We start from the raw sequence: 15,708 nt of genomic DNA, 5'->3' as shown, positions 1-15,708 counted from the left end.
TGAGGTACTACACGATGGTATTTTTAGATTTTATATCCGACGTTTCGTTTTCAAGAAACCATCATCAACTTAATTTTTTTATATGACCCGAAACTAAAGTACACCCTGTATCTGATTCCATTTTTCATTACGAATTCAACGATGTATCACATGCCATTGTTTTCTTTTTAGTTTAAAGGAAAATTACATTTTTTCTATTTTTAAAAAAATCTTTAAGTAGGCGTTGCAAACAAATGCTTTGACGTAAATACCTGTCACCGAGCCTGTCAAATATTATTTAATTACACGATAAAATAGTAATTGTCGTTGTTGTTAGCCTGTTTGTCGAGTTGTTGTTTTTAGAGTTATTGTTACTGTTGTCGTTATTATTGTTTATTGTTGAATAGATAATATTGTGTTATTATCGTCGAATATGCCGGGTGAGCATTATAGCCATGAAGAAAAGTTTGACATGCTAACGTGCTATATTTTGTGCCACAAAAATACTGTAAATACAGCAGCAATGTATCTTAATACATATCCAGAAAGAAAGCAGCCATGTAAGTCCATTTTCTTAGAGCTGGCTCGAAATTTAAAAGAATATGGTTCATTTGAAAAGCCTGTTTTATCTCGAAAAAAGGAATCTTCAGAAGAAGCCCAAAATAATGTTTCACAAGCAGTTGTTGAGAACCCTGAAATATCAACTAGGCAAATCGAAAATAATCCACAGCTCAATTTATTTTGCGTAAAAATAGATATCACCCCTATAAATTTAGGATTTGCCAAGGACTTAAACCAGGGGATTTCGAACGGCGCCGAAATTTTTGCGAATGGTATACACGCGCGTGTGAAGAAGATTATAATTTCCCTTCAAAAATAATATGGTCCGACGAAAGTATGGTCACTAATAATGGTATCTTCAACCGCCGCAATACGCATTACTGGGCTCAGCAAAATCCGCGTGTTAAGATAATATCAAGACATCAAGAACGTTTTGGGTTTAATATGTGGTGTGCAATTTTAGGAACTAAAATACTAGGTCCGTTTTTTTACTATAATTCTTTGACCGCCGAACGATACCATCATTTATTGCAAAACTATGTAGAAGACTGTTTAGATAATTTACCTCTGGCACAGGTCAATAACTGTTGGTTTCAACAAGACGGTGCTCCTGCACATAATTCTAGACAAGTTCGAGAGTATCTTTCGCAGCGATTTCCTGGAAGGTGGATTGGAACCTTTAGTGAAGTGTCTTGGCCAGCGCGATCCCCTGACTTAACTCCTCTGGACTTCTTCATATGGGGTTTTGTTAAAAACCGGGTTTACCAACATTCTTTTGAAACTGAACAGCAGTTACGAGAATGTGTAACTGTCGCATTTAACAGTATTACACCAGAGATGTTACGTGATGTTTTAAGTTCTACAGTTAGAAGATCATACTTATGTTGGGAAAATAACGGAAACCTGTTTGAAAACCTCGTTTGAATTAAATAAAAAATGCGTTAATTTCTTTGTTGTTTTCATTACATTAAAAAAATCATTATTAACCTACTTAAAAATACATTTTAAAAATAGAAAAAATGCAATTTTCTTTTAAACTAAAAAGAAAACAATAACATGTGTTACATCGTTGAATTCGTAATAAGAAATGGAATCAGATACAGGGTGTACTTTTTTTTCGGGCTATTTAAAAAAATAAAGTTGATGATGGTTTTTTGAAAACGAAACGTCGGATATAAAAACTAAAAATACCATCGTGTAGTACCTTGAAAGTGCCAATGAAAAAGTGTTATTCGTTTTTTGATATCTTTTCAAATAAAGTCAGAAAAAAATAAAATTGATATTGTCAAATTCTCGTTTTTCCCAAATATCTCAGACGGCCATGAAAATTCTTCAAGTTTCTAAACGGCATGTAAATGAGCTTTAAAGAACACAACTTTTTCCTAATTTAACCTAAGCTGTATCTCCAACAGGTACTGAGATTCCCATGCTTAGGATCCTTATCTTGGACACACTGTATAGTTATTGTAAAATGATTACGTTAGATACTGTATCCTTATATTGTAATTAAGAATATTATTTTTTTTTGTAATGGTTTCAATTGGTGTCGGAGAATGTGATATATTCACGAGTTTTCCTTATGACAATAAAAACTTGTATACCGGGGTATAAAAACCCCAAACGGATTCGGGGTCATATTGCGGACATTCAGTAATAGACGTTTTAAGAAAACGGTCACTGTTTTATTTTCTTCAATCTGAGTATATGACAAATAGCATTACACAAAAACAGAAATATATCAAGGAGTTCGTAATATCATAAACATAACATCAATAAAAATTTGCCTAAACCTTTCGAGACAAATGCCATCAATTAATCAGTATATCGATAAACCGACACTTATTCACATTCAGTTCATAAACATATGTGCACAACTTATGTGAAAATTCCACATCTTTGTTCATATTTATATAATGAAAACTCGCCTGTGAAAACATTATTTTATTCAACAATTGAAACTTGTTATAACTACTAACAAAAGGTTAGTAAAAAATTAAATAATATAAAAAAATACAATATATTCTTAGTATATCACAGATACCAACTTACTTTCAGCAGAATATGAATACACTAAATAAATTGAACATCTAATAATGAAAATTGGAAGAATGAATAAGTAAATAAATGATCTCGAATATTTGTGTAAGCCATTTTTCGTAGTCCAAATCCTCATAACCAGTTGGTAGTAAATAAAGTAACGTTTATAAAAAACGTATTCATACTTCGCCAATTAAAAAATGAGTAAATTTTACAGATTTACCTAACAATGTAACCTAATGTGACCTGACTGAGATTACATTCTGAAGATAATATTCTTGAATACACATTGCATTATTTCTGGTAAAATACAAATTTTTGCAAAATGGCATAGGTCTCTTGTCCCGATGATCTCGGATTATCTTTCACTATAATCTTTATTTGCAGGTACACCCTACAAGATGTGATTTTATTGTTAACTTAACGTTAACGTTGTGATGATACATGTTAGATATAGATGATCAATAATGATATATTGATTCAGCCATAGAGAGAATAAGAAAACCCTTTCCACTCAGCAAGAGAGATTTTCTTTCTGCGGATACTTCTTCAACAAATCGATAATGTCCTTCGTGAGCTCCTTCCTATACTTCAGGTTGAATAACTCCTGAAACATTTTCGATCTCAGATTGTCATCGGTATCAAAAGTCAGGGCGAATCTGATGACATTCAGCCTGAGCTGATGTAGCCCTGTCTCTAAAGACCACTGATAGAGGTCGGTTACATTGTGTGGCTTCATCAAATAACAACTGATCCACCCACAGAGGCAACTGTACAGGTCCGTCAACAGAAATCGATCTGACAATTGAAGGACGTCCAATAAATCCTCGATTCCGTACTCTTCGAATTTTGGGCGCTCAAGGAAGTTCAGGACCTGTTGAAATGTTTCAGGGTCGACATCGGGGAGTTTTACCTCATCCTTGACCCTTTCTCTGAAGCGCCCACTGAACATGGTGAGAAAATACTCGGATTGTTTTATCAAGAGTTCATGGCTGGCATGAATCACTGAGCCGTCGTCCAGTCTGAAGGTGACCAATACCGATTCTCTCGTGTCTTGTGTCGTTGCTGACAACTGGTCTCTCAGCATATCTACCTCCAGTATCGTGTGTTTTGGAATACCAAGTCTCTTCCTGGCTAGAAAGCAAATCGATGAAATAGCTGCCTCCCTATAATCTTCATCTTGCTCCATAATGAGTTCCATAATGATGAGTCCTCCACATGTGATCATTAAATGCAGGTCTTTCTCTCTGCGAAATTAAAATTCGAGTTGATTCATTTGGTTGACTGTAGTAATCGCAAAATAATTCAAGAATTTATCAGTATGGGCTTTTCTTGATGAGGGTTAATTAGCCGTTTCTGACAAACTATTCAACGGATCAACCTGAAAATTCCACAGTATGCATAAATCAATATGACCTACACGCCTAAAATATTTTAGACGAAGCGGCGTTGTCGCTTCTACTATAAAGTAGCGGCTTCTTTGATTTTTCAAATGGAACACCCGTATATAATATCATATTATGATTCATTATCACTTTGTCAACAAATTCATGTACTATTTCCCTATACCTATCTATTACCGTTTAGAAGATATAAATAATTTCGATATTTTTTTTACCAAACATGAACTTTTGTAAATGCTGATAATCTTGAACTCTCTTGCAATAAAACGATCAAATTTGAAATGGAGTGGAGTGATACTCTGAGGATCTTCACTCCGAGTCATATTTTCATTTGCCTCAAACAGGGTATTCAAAAAATGCAGTTACTTTGATCTCATGAAAAATGAGTGGAACTCAATTTTTTCAAATGGAACACCCTATATATTTCAACATTTTTGAGCTCTACATCCAACTTTAGAATAACTTTGTTCAGATAATACTATTTCTATTTTGAACCGTTTTCGAGATAAACTGTTTCAAACGGAAACTGACGTGGTTTTCTTGCTCGTTTTTTTGAATTCATTACTTATTTTGGATATTCAACATTTTTTTTATACTTAGTAATATTTCTTTTTGATCCAGTTTTTTAACTGTCTCAGATCAGTCAATTCGAAATTGGTATGTAGCTACCTTAGAAAAAGTTACAATTTGTATACATTGAGGTATTGGTCTCTAACGTACAACAGTACACATTAATATTCTTTATAATGTGCTTTGGAAAAATGAATAAACCAATTATTTAACGTCAGACTTTCTTTGGTGGTTTTGACCGATTGTGATAGCTACCAATTAAAATAGAATAATGTCAAGATTAGGTTACAGTAATGAAGATTTCTTGAATTTATTAATAATTTATGGTGAGTGCAATAGAATTGCAAGTGAAACATGCCGAGTATTTCATGAAAGATATCCACAACTTCCGAAGCCGAATAATAATGTGATAAATCGACTACTGAAAAACTGTAGGTTGAATAGAACCTTCCGTCCAAAAATCATTCGTAAGAAGACTAAAGTGGATGATGACGACAATGGTATAACAGTTTTGGGATACTTTCATGCATTTCCAAATGACTCTCTGCACGAGGCTGAAAGGGAGATAGGTATACCCTACGGGACAATTTGTCGAATTCTTAATAAGCATAAATGGCATCCCTATAAGTTCTACTGTGTCCAACATTTGAAAGAGACTGATTTACCTCGTAGAGTGGAATTCTTTGAATGGTTACTTGTCAAGACTCAAGAGGATGAACATTTCCTTGACAATATTATATGGACAGATGAGGCCAAGTTCACAAAAAATGGAGTCTTCAATAGACACAACAGTCATTATTGGGCGCCAGAAAATCCCCAAGTTGTCCGCCAAAGGGGTTTTCAAGAAAGATGGCAATTCAATGTATTTTGTGTCATAAAGAATGAGTCAATTTTTTATATAGAGTTTCATGATGATAATTTGAATGCATCAAAATATGAAGATTTACTGAGGAATGGAATTCAAATGATTTTAAATAATAGACCAGGAAGAGAACGTGTATGGTACCAAATGGATGGTGCTCCACCCCATAATTCTCATTCAGTCAGCGAAGCTTTAACCGAAATCTTCGAAGACAGATGGATTGGTAATAATGGACCTTTTCGTTGGCCTCCTAGAACACCAGATGGCAATCCATTAGATTATTTCGTGTGGGGTTTCATTGAAAATATGGTTTACTCTACTCCAATAACAACAATGGAAGATATGAAATCTAGAGTTACAACTGCTTTCAATAGTTTGACTCCAGACTTGATCAGAAGCGCTACACATGACAATCTTTTGAAGAGATTACATGTTTGTTTAAGTGGAGGTGGAGATGTGTTTGAACATATTCTGAAATGCACTGACGATTGAATTAACTCATTGATTTATGGGTTTATTATTTTCAGTTCGTGTTTCAGCGTTAATAAAACTATTCTTTGAAGAGAAGTTTCATTCGATGGTTGAGGAGTATTTTAATAATCATCTTTTTATTGTATTATTTGTGACCAATTGAGAAACATCCAACGAAAACTGTTTTACAAAAATTAGTGATGAACAAGGAAACCATGTCAATTTCCGTTTGAAACAGTTCATCTCGAAAACGGTTCAAAATAGAAATAGTATTACCTGAACAAAGTTGATCTAAAATTTGATGTAGAGCTGAAAAATGTTGAAATATAGAGGGTGTTCCATTTGAAAAAATTGAGTTCCACTCATTTTTTCATGAAATCAAAGTATCTGCATTTTTTGAAGACCCTGTATGAGGCAAATGAAAATATGACTCGAAGTGAAGATCCTCATAGTATGACTCCACTACATTTCAGATTTGATTGTTTTAGTGCAAGAGAGTTCAAGATTATCAGCATTTATAAAAGTTCATGTTTGGTAAAAAAAAAATATCGAAATTAATTTATATCTTCTAAACGGCAATAGATAGGTATAGGGAAACAGTATATGAATTCGTTGACAAAGTGATAATGAATCATAATATGATATTACATACGGGGTGTTCCATCTGAAAAATCAAAGAAGCCGCTACTTTATAGTAATAGCGACAACGCCGCTTCGTCTAAAATATTTTAGGCATGTAGGTCATATTGACTTATGCATACTGTGATATTTTCAGATTGATCCGTTGAATAGTTTGACAGAAACGGCTAATTAACGCTCATCATGAAAAGCCTTGTACATATAGATCCAACAATTTGTGTTAAAATTTGAAAATACACGAGGACACATACAATACTAATATTGAGATAAAATAAGCTTGAAGCGTTCAATTTGAAGATCAGATTCAAAATGTTCGGCGTTCTAAGAAAATATCATTCTAGCATAATTTCCATGAGAGTTTATAATATTTCACTCGGGCCTGTGTACGAAATGATTGTTCACAGTTTAATATCCATCAAGATTTTCTTCAAATAAATCTTGCTCCACAATGGTGATGTTATAGCCCTTAAGACAACCAGTTATAGAACGGCTTCAGTGGATTTCATACATATTTTTCATTCACGAATCTAGGAAACGAAGATTTTTTTATAATCGAAGACTTTCCACGAATTCACAGTTGTGTGAACCACAGTGTAACTGGATATTTATAGTTATTTCTATAATTCACAAAAACTTTATAACTTTTTTCGAGATCAACACCAAACTGATATTTCTGCACTCGACGCGCGTCCTGAGTTCCTCAGGAGAAGGAAATTGATCAATTTCCTTCTCCTGAGGATGCTAACTTTGTTGGCGAAACGCGCGTCGAGTGCAAAAATATCAGTTTGGTGTTAGGGGAACTGATTTCGAAAAATGTTATTCAACTTCCACACCAAAGGTTCCAATCTCATCGTTAAAAACTTTATAATGAATGAATTTATTGGTTTTTCAAATTGATACCCTTGCATATAATCATTTGAAATGTTGGTCACTATCAAAACATGCCCTCAACCCCTGCGCTCGAACAACAAAGAAATATCTATCACACAAACACCTTTTGAATCGTCAAGCATTTCTTATATTTTCGAAAAGTGTGAGACATGAAACTATCATTTTTCTTCGGAATGAATGGCAAAAATACTTACTTCATCATATATGGAAGGACCAAAGCTGCCTGGGTTCTCATATGTTCGCCCCCCTTCATCAAAGCTAGCTCGAAACTTCCATGGGCTGGCTCCGAATTTGTTACGTTTGAAAAGCACTGTAGAAGAAATCTCGCCGAATTTTCAAGAGGGTAGGACAAGACTGAGGTTGGTTCTACAAATAGTTCATAAATTTGACCAATAATATTGGCCTGGATCAAAGGGGTGAGGTAGCTGGGACAATTGAGAATATCGTGCAGAAGATGTACGATTGTTTCCTCGTGGTCGCAACGCCTGTTTGGAAGATATAGAATACTCTGCATCATGAGAATGACTAATTCTTTCGAGCCGAGCTGAAGATTGGCGGGATTGATTTCGAGGTAGGAATGGATCAGGTCCATTGTAGCCGCAACAAGATGTTGCCTCAAAACTGCTATTCCATCATACATACCAACGCCGAGCGTCCCATCTAAAACGGTATATGATTGAAAGACATTTTTCTCACATTTCTTACTATTTTATATTTCAATACAGATTTTGTAGTGAATTAACCCAAAATATCTCTCTCCAGTAATGAATACTCTTGCTCCAAATACTCTTCAATTGAAATCTTATTCGATAGAGATCAAAATTTCTTGACAGTTGAAATCAACTGTGATGGAAAATGAATGCGGGTCTCCCAAATGAAGTATTCAAGAGATATTATGAATATTATATCGGTTTTTGATAAAGAGAAATATAATTTGATAGATTTCACCGATCGAGAAGTGAGTGAAATAACTTTCGAGTGGAAGGTAAAAAACATCCGATACTGAATAAATCCAGAACACCGCACCCGGAATCCAGACTTGCAACAGCTTTGCGTCCAAGTTGGTGTCATCATGAGATGAACAATGTTGTGATCGAGGTAAAATTTGAGCAGTACTACACGTTTTTGTCTTCATTTTTAATGGAAGTATATTTTTCAAAGGTGAATTTCACTAGTTCGGACTTCCATTGTCTACTATCTAGAATGATTTGAAATCCCTGAAACAACTAAAAAAAAAGATTTGAAAATGAATAGCTGAAAATAACAATTATATTAACCAAAATGAACCTGAAATGAAATAATAGTGAAATAAAATACAAGTAGAAATAGAACAATTGAATGAATCAAAATAAAGAAATGAAAAAAGAAAATAAAAAGTGGAGAGATTCCAAGTCACGTTAGTTCACGACGTTTCGATTGTTAGTATCAACAATCGTCTTCGGGTGATGACTGGACTGATTCCTCCAAGAGATGACTATTTATAGGTCGTTCGAGTACTTTCACTTATCCCCGCTTTACATTTTCCGCTTCACTGGTTCCGTATGAGATGACCGTTTTGGCCGGAGTTGGCCATTTTTCGCTTGATGATGGGTTTCCATATGTTGCGTATTTCTACGCTGGCTTGGCTGAAAACGTTGTTGGACAATATGTATGCAGCTTCCTTGAATTTTTTCCTAAAGCAATGTTTTTCTCTGTTCAAGATCTCAGCTTGGGACCACTCGATGTTGTGTTGATGGGTCCAAACATGGTCTGCTATTCCTGATTTACTGGTTTCCCCTAGCTATGTGTGTTTCTTGTGCTCGAAAATGTGAACATTCAATGGGCTCTTAGTTTCACCAATATAGGAATTTCCGCACTCACAGGGTATCCGGTAAATGCAAATGCATCCTCTGATGTAGGGAAGTGCAAGCACTGGTTGTGACGGCTTCTCTTCCTTGCGCAGCTCCTGCTGTCTTTCAGCCAGTCTTTTCTACCATCGCTTTGGAATAGCCATTCCGTTGAAAATCATTTTTGATGATCTCTTGTTCCTTCTCGAGACCTTCCTTCGTATTACAAAGCCCAAAAGCACAGTCTAATAGTGGTTAGACTCGTGGTTCAGATACTGTCCCGGATGAGTGGGTTTTCGGTATACAGATGTTTCCCACTTAGTGTCGGTCGTCTTCACCAAAACATCTAAGAATGGCAATTCGTTGTGGATTTCCTTCTCCATTGTGGAATTGATGTAAGGTCTCACGCTGTTGATGTGTTTCAGGAAGGCGTCTAGTTCAGTATTCCCATGGATGCCTAGACGCCTTCCTGAAACAAATCAACAGCGTGAGACCATCCATAAATTTCACAATGGAGAAGGAAATCCGCAACAAATTGCCATTCTCAGACGTTTTGGTGAAGAGGACCGACACTAAGTGGGAAACATCTGTATACTGAAAACCCACTCATCCGGGACAGTATCTGAACCACGAATCCAACCACTATTAGAACGTGTTTTTGGGCTTTGTGATACGAAGGAAGGTCTCGAGAAGGAACAAGACATCATCAAAAATGATCTTCAACGGAATGGCTATTCCAAAGCAATGGTAGAAAAGACTTTGACTAGAAGACAGCAGGAGCCTCGCAAGGAAGAGAAGCCGTCACAACCAGTGCTTGCACTTCCCTACATCAGGGGATTATCGGAGAGGATAAGAAGAATTGGTTCCAAGTACAACATCAGAACCTGCTCCAGATCCGGTAACACTATCCGTAGCAGCCCCACGAAAACCATGACACCAAACGCGGACTGCGATTCCAAGAATTGCATCTACCGGATACCCTGTGAGTGCGGAAATTCCGATATTGGTGAAACTAAGAGCCCATTGAATGTTCGCATTTTCGAGCACAAGAAACACACACAGCGAGGGGAAACCAGCAAATCAGGAATAGCAGACCATGTTTGGACCCATCAACACAACATCGAGTGGTCCCAAGCTGAGATCTTGCACAGAGAGGAACATTGGTTTAGGAAAAAATTCAAGGAAGCCGCATACAAGTTGTCCAACAACGTATTCAGCCAAGCCAGCGTAGAAATACGCAACATATGGAAACCCATCATCAAGCGGAAAATAGCCAACTCCCGCTTAAACGGTCATGTCACAGGAACCAGTGAAGCGGAAAATGGAAAGCGGGGATAAGTGAAAGTACTCGAACGACCTATAAATAGTAATCTCTCGGAGGAATCAGTCCAGTCATCACCTGAAGACGATTGTAGATACTAACAATCGAAACGTCGTGAACTAACGTGACTTGGAATCTCCCCACCTTTTATTATTATTTTCATTTCTTTATTTTAATTTATTCAATCGTTTTATTTCTACTTGTGTTTTATTTCACTATTACTTCATTTCAGGTTTATGTTGGTTAATATAATTGTTATTTCCAGCTATTCATTTTCAAATATTCTCCTCTAGTTGTTTCAGGGATTTCAAATCATTTTATATAGTAGACAATGGAAGTCCGAACTAGTGAAATTCATCATGAAACATTGTCAATCACCTTCAAACAAACATTTTTCAAATGGTTTGTTTTCCAAGACGGTAGACGTTGTGTAAAGTCTTCACATAATGATGATAATTATTGAAAAAAATGACCTGTTGAAATGTATGTGCACGGTTTATTCGTGAAAAAATATGTGAATGGAAAAAGCAAACAATTTCGAGTTGTTTTTCGTTGTCATATGTTAATAGCGAAATAGCATGTCAGTTGTCACTTCTTTCAGTTTGAATGACGTATCGATTATTAAACTGAAATAATACTCATTTCAATATTCCTAATCACTAATGAACACCGCACGGTGTGGTTAACTAATGAAACTACGATGAATTTTATTTTTTCCGACAGGCCGATTCTTCGAAAACAACTGTGATTGCTCTTGAAACAAAAAAACGTATTCATCAGTTCTTGAACGTAAATATAATTTTTGTGTTGGCACTTCATATCCTGAAAATGCCAACTTGGTTGAAATGCGCTTCGAAAAGAGAGTTACAGTTTTGGTGTTCGTGAACAGTGCTTGTCTTGGATTTATTCAACGCCAGAGCTTCCAGTAATATTCAAAATTCTTCCCCCAACTTAAAAGTCAATGATCGGATATTTATCGAAGACTTTTGGATATTCCATCGACTGAACCATACTCATTAATCATCTCTAACTACCCACTACTTTCTTGAAATTTCGAAATTATTATTACAAACAGATGAATTTACTGACCAGTGACCCATCCAGGTTCGTCTCCCTCGTCAGGAGCGTTGGTAGCCTCGTCGTCTTGATTTGTCGCAGATTCATCGTACTAGAAAAGTGATAAATTATTATAATATTGCAAAAATTGATACACAATACATTAGTATTTAAGAACGATACATCATATATGGTTGGCAGCGGTTAAACACATACGTTTTGCGCCACTAGTTTGAAGTCTCCAAAACTTATTAGTTCAAGCGCGAAAAAATCCAAAATTTTTCTGCATATCAATGTATCGTATTCTACGATCATGGCATAAAATATGGTGATAACATGTGGAATGACGGATGAAATCAGAAATTCTCTGAGTACCAGCATGAATTCAATTCTTTCAGGAGACAATGTCATCAAGCAAATCGCGCAAAAGTAACTGATAGCGTAGCAAATACTATCGCCACAAAAATTGACAAAAAATGTCCTGCACTGACGCCTGTCGGATATAATCCAACGCCGTTCGTGGTATTAGCCAGTGGAGTAGTTGTTTTCTGATAGGCGTCACTTCATTCAACCTACTTTGTAGATTGTAAGTTCATTTCTTCAGATTTGTTTACTGCCTGTCTTCAAGCATATACCACTGAGTAATAAGGGAGTTAGTATTTGATTCAAGAAACGGTATTTGAATTTTATGAGGTGAAAAGAGAAATTACAAACGAAGACGGTGTTTAGTAATGCTTCCAGGATACTTTACTGAGGAACAACCTAACTATTTTGTTGAAAATCCGATAAAATTTAAGAGAGAGAGCACTTCGGTATCATAAGTGACTTCAATATGTTATCAAAAATGGCAGGCACGACTGATAAACAGCTGTAAACTGATTTGGACCAAAATTGATGAATTGGAAATATGTGTATTATTGACATCGATGTGTGTCCTTATTTATTGGGACAGGATTTTTTCCAAAGGAATTGATTGAAACCCATAATTGCCGGGAGTAAATCATGTACTCTCCCAAAAAACATTCAGATAATTACTGTTGTATTTGGAAGTGAAAACTTACCGTTATTGTGTCACGGCCTAGACGATTGATTAGTGAAAAAACATCTACAAGTTTAAACTCTAGCTCTTTCGGTATTCCCAAGGCACGACGCAGACTATTAGTCAGAGATGGAATAACATTGCAGTCTAATTGATCTTCCATGAATTCATTATTCGAACAGTTGAAAGCCACGACAATGAAGTGGAGGCAGAGTATTTCCTTCTTGGAAGTATAGTTGAAGGTTTCTATGACTTTGATCAACACTTTGATGGACTGCCTGCTTTTTTCCTGATTATATTTGAAAGGGTGATCAAGAATCTTACAGAGACTCTCGACGTAAGTTAGTAGTTCAAATGTTGATTCTGTAACAGAAAAAATCATTAGAGGAACAACAAATATTAAGTCGGGGTTCTGCAGTTTTAGCAAACTTTTATCAATACATATAATGAAAATTGAACCGATCATTATTTGTATTTGGAAGATATTGGTGGGTGGAATACACAACATTAGATGAATTGATGATATCTTATTTGTTTTTTAAGTTGGAAAAAAATTTCTCGATAGTCTTAAAATTTTTTGAAGCTAATTTCACATGTTCAAATTGACTAAAAATTTTTTTGAGATTGTGTGAAAAACTACCTAGACGAGGTAAGGAGAAATAGAATGTCATTGTTGTTTGCAATGTTTATATTAATATTGTAATGAAAAATATTTTTATCATGATAATTATTATCATTATTATATACGTTATACGTTATTCATATATATATATATATATATATATATATATATATATATATATATATATATATATATATATATATATATATATATATATATATATATATATATATATGTATATATATATATATATATATGTATATATATATATACATATATATATATATATATATATATATATATATGTATATATGTATATATATATATATATACGTATATATATATATATATATATATATATATATATATATATATATATATATATATATATATATATATATATATATATATATTATATATATATATATATATATATATATATATATATATATATCAAGGTTATTGAGTGTCTTGATATTGAAACAGAAGTTAATAATTGGACATAGCACTCTCTCTTTTGGTAACCAAGTGCTGCACCATACTGATGATGGGCCAAAAGCTCGAAACACGTGTCTATGGTTTACCACTTTCTTGAGTGCTGTGTCCAATTATTAAGAAATTGAGCAATTGAGAAAGTGTACTCTTTTAACAATATATTCCAATCATTTCGACAATGTATACTGTCATCCTCAGGGAAAACTACAATAATAGAACATAATTTTTGTTATTATTTGATTTTAATGTTGAACTTAGATTTGAGAAATTCGAAAACATTGAAATTAGTTTGGATAGTGATTCAAGGTGATTATAGTTACACATCAAATAATTAAACATATAAACGTCAATTTTGGTAAAATTATTGTAAATCTAATGAATAAATTCCTTTTTTTTTAAATTCTAAAATTCTTATTTTGTACCAGGCCGGTACATGTGATCACAAAATAGGTTATAATACTAATTTTGAATGAAAATGGAGAAGAAGAAATAAATGACATGACAGTTCAGAAAACAATTACATTGTTGGATTCAGTATTGCCAAATTTTCATGCTATACAGGAATGCCAATTTGATTATGATTATTTTATGTACTATATTCTAACAAAGATGCATTTTTGAAATTATGAAATTTTTTTTCAATTTGTAGTAAAAAAGAGTTAATTTCACTTAGGTGATTTAGATAAGTTTTTTTATTTAAGCAATGACTGGATTGTGATATGAAAGACATTTCAAGAAAAAGTCTCTTTGTAAGGTTAGATTCTTTTGATAATTTTTTTCCATTATTATAGTTCATATTATGCCCTGTTTGATTAACATGTTCGCCTAAGGCACATCTATGTGGGGCTAATCTGCTATCGCTTTTATGTGAGGTAATACGGTCTTTCAAATTTCTGGAAGTTTGACCAATGTATATGCTGTCACAATTTTGACAAGGGATAGAATATATAACATTTGATTGATGAGTAAGAGGTGTTTTGTCTTTTATTTTGGTAAAGATAGAATTAATGGATAAAGAGGTTTTATAGGCAATTTTCACTCATTTTTACTGCCCTGAAGAAGCTTCCCACTAGAAGCGAAAGCTTGGCAGAGTAAAGTAGAGTTTGTGATTTTTGATTTTTTGACTGGTAGACCCCGTTATTCCATTCTACTGTACATTTCTCCAGTCGCTAAGATTCTCAACTTTATATATATATATATATATATATATATATATATATATATATATATATATATATATATATATATATATATATATATATATATATATATATATATATATATATCTACAATATATATATATATCTACAATATATATATATATATATATATATATATATATATATATACAATATATATATATATATATATATATATATATATATATATATATATATATATATATATCTACAATATATATATATATATATATATACAATATATATATATATATATATATATATATATATATATATATATCGAGAAAGGTTAATGCAGTCAAGCTGCTGGAAAATAATTCCATGAAAATCAAAAGATGAATAGATTAGTACTTTTTGATCATTCCCATATTGATTTCAATTTAAGAGCCACCGGTATACAGCTGTTTCAGCCTATTGGGCATCCTTCAATCGAGGACCGCCTGCCCGGTACTGACGATGCCCAATAGGCTGAAACAGCTGTATACCGGTGGCTCTTAAATTGAAATCAATATGGGAATGATCAAAAAGTACTAATCTATTCATCTTTATATACTTTATATATATATATATATATATATATATATATATATATATATATATATATATATATATATATATATATATATACAATATATATATATATACAATATATATATATATATACAGTGTATATATATATATATATACAGTGTATATATATACACTGTATATATATATATATATATATACAGTGTATA

General features: G+C 33.5%; 1 protein-coding gene across 2 annotated transcripts in view; it reads right to left on the bottom strand.

The window, feature by feature from the left end:
* Positions 1–2,213: 2,213 nt before the first annotated feature.
* Positions 2,214–15,708, bottom strand: part of LOC111516471 (uncharacterized) — a 30,728-nt gene continuing 17,233 nt past the window's right edge. For both annotated transcript variants that reach the window (XM_074186634.1, XM_074186635.1), the window contains 4 exons: positions 12,678–13,018; positions 11,650–11,728; positions 7,608–8,073; positions 2,214–3,824 (listed from right to left, as the gene is read on the bottom strand). In XM_074186634.1, the coding sequence (XP_074042735.1) occupies positions 3,092–3,824; positions 7,608–8,073; positions 11,650–11,728; positions 12,678–13,018 (1,619 nt within the window). In that variant the 3' untranslated portion in view covers positions 2,214–3,091. The remainder of the gene's footprint in view (positions 3,825–7,607; positions 8,074–11,649; positions 11,729–12,677; positions 13,019–15,708) is intronic.

Source organism: Leptinotarsa decemlineata, unplaced genomic scaffold (genome assembly GCF_025532065.1).
Source record: "Leptinotarsa decemlineata unplaced genomic scaffold, Ldec_3_MD MMD2_P_RNA_scaffold_4, whole genome shotgun sequence".
Lineage (NCBI taxonomy): Eukaryota > Metazoa > Arthropoda > Insecta > Coleoptera > Chrysomelidae > Leptinotarsa > Leptinotarsa decemlineata.
This window is presented reverse-complemented; position numbering and strand designations above follow the sequence as displayed.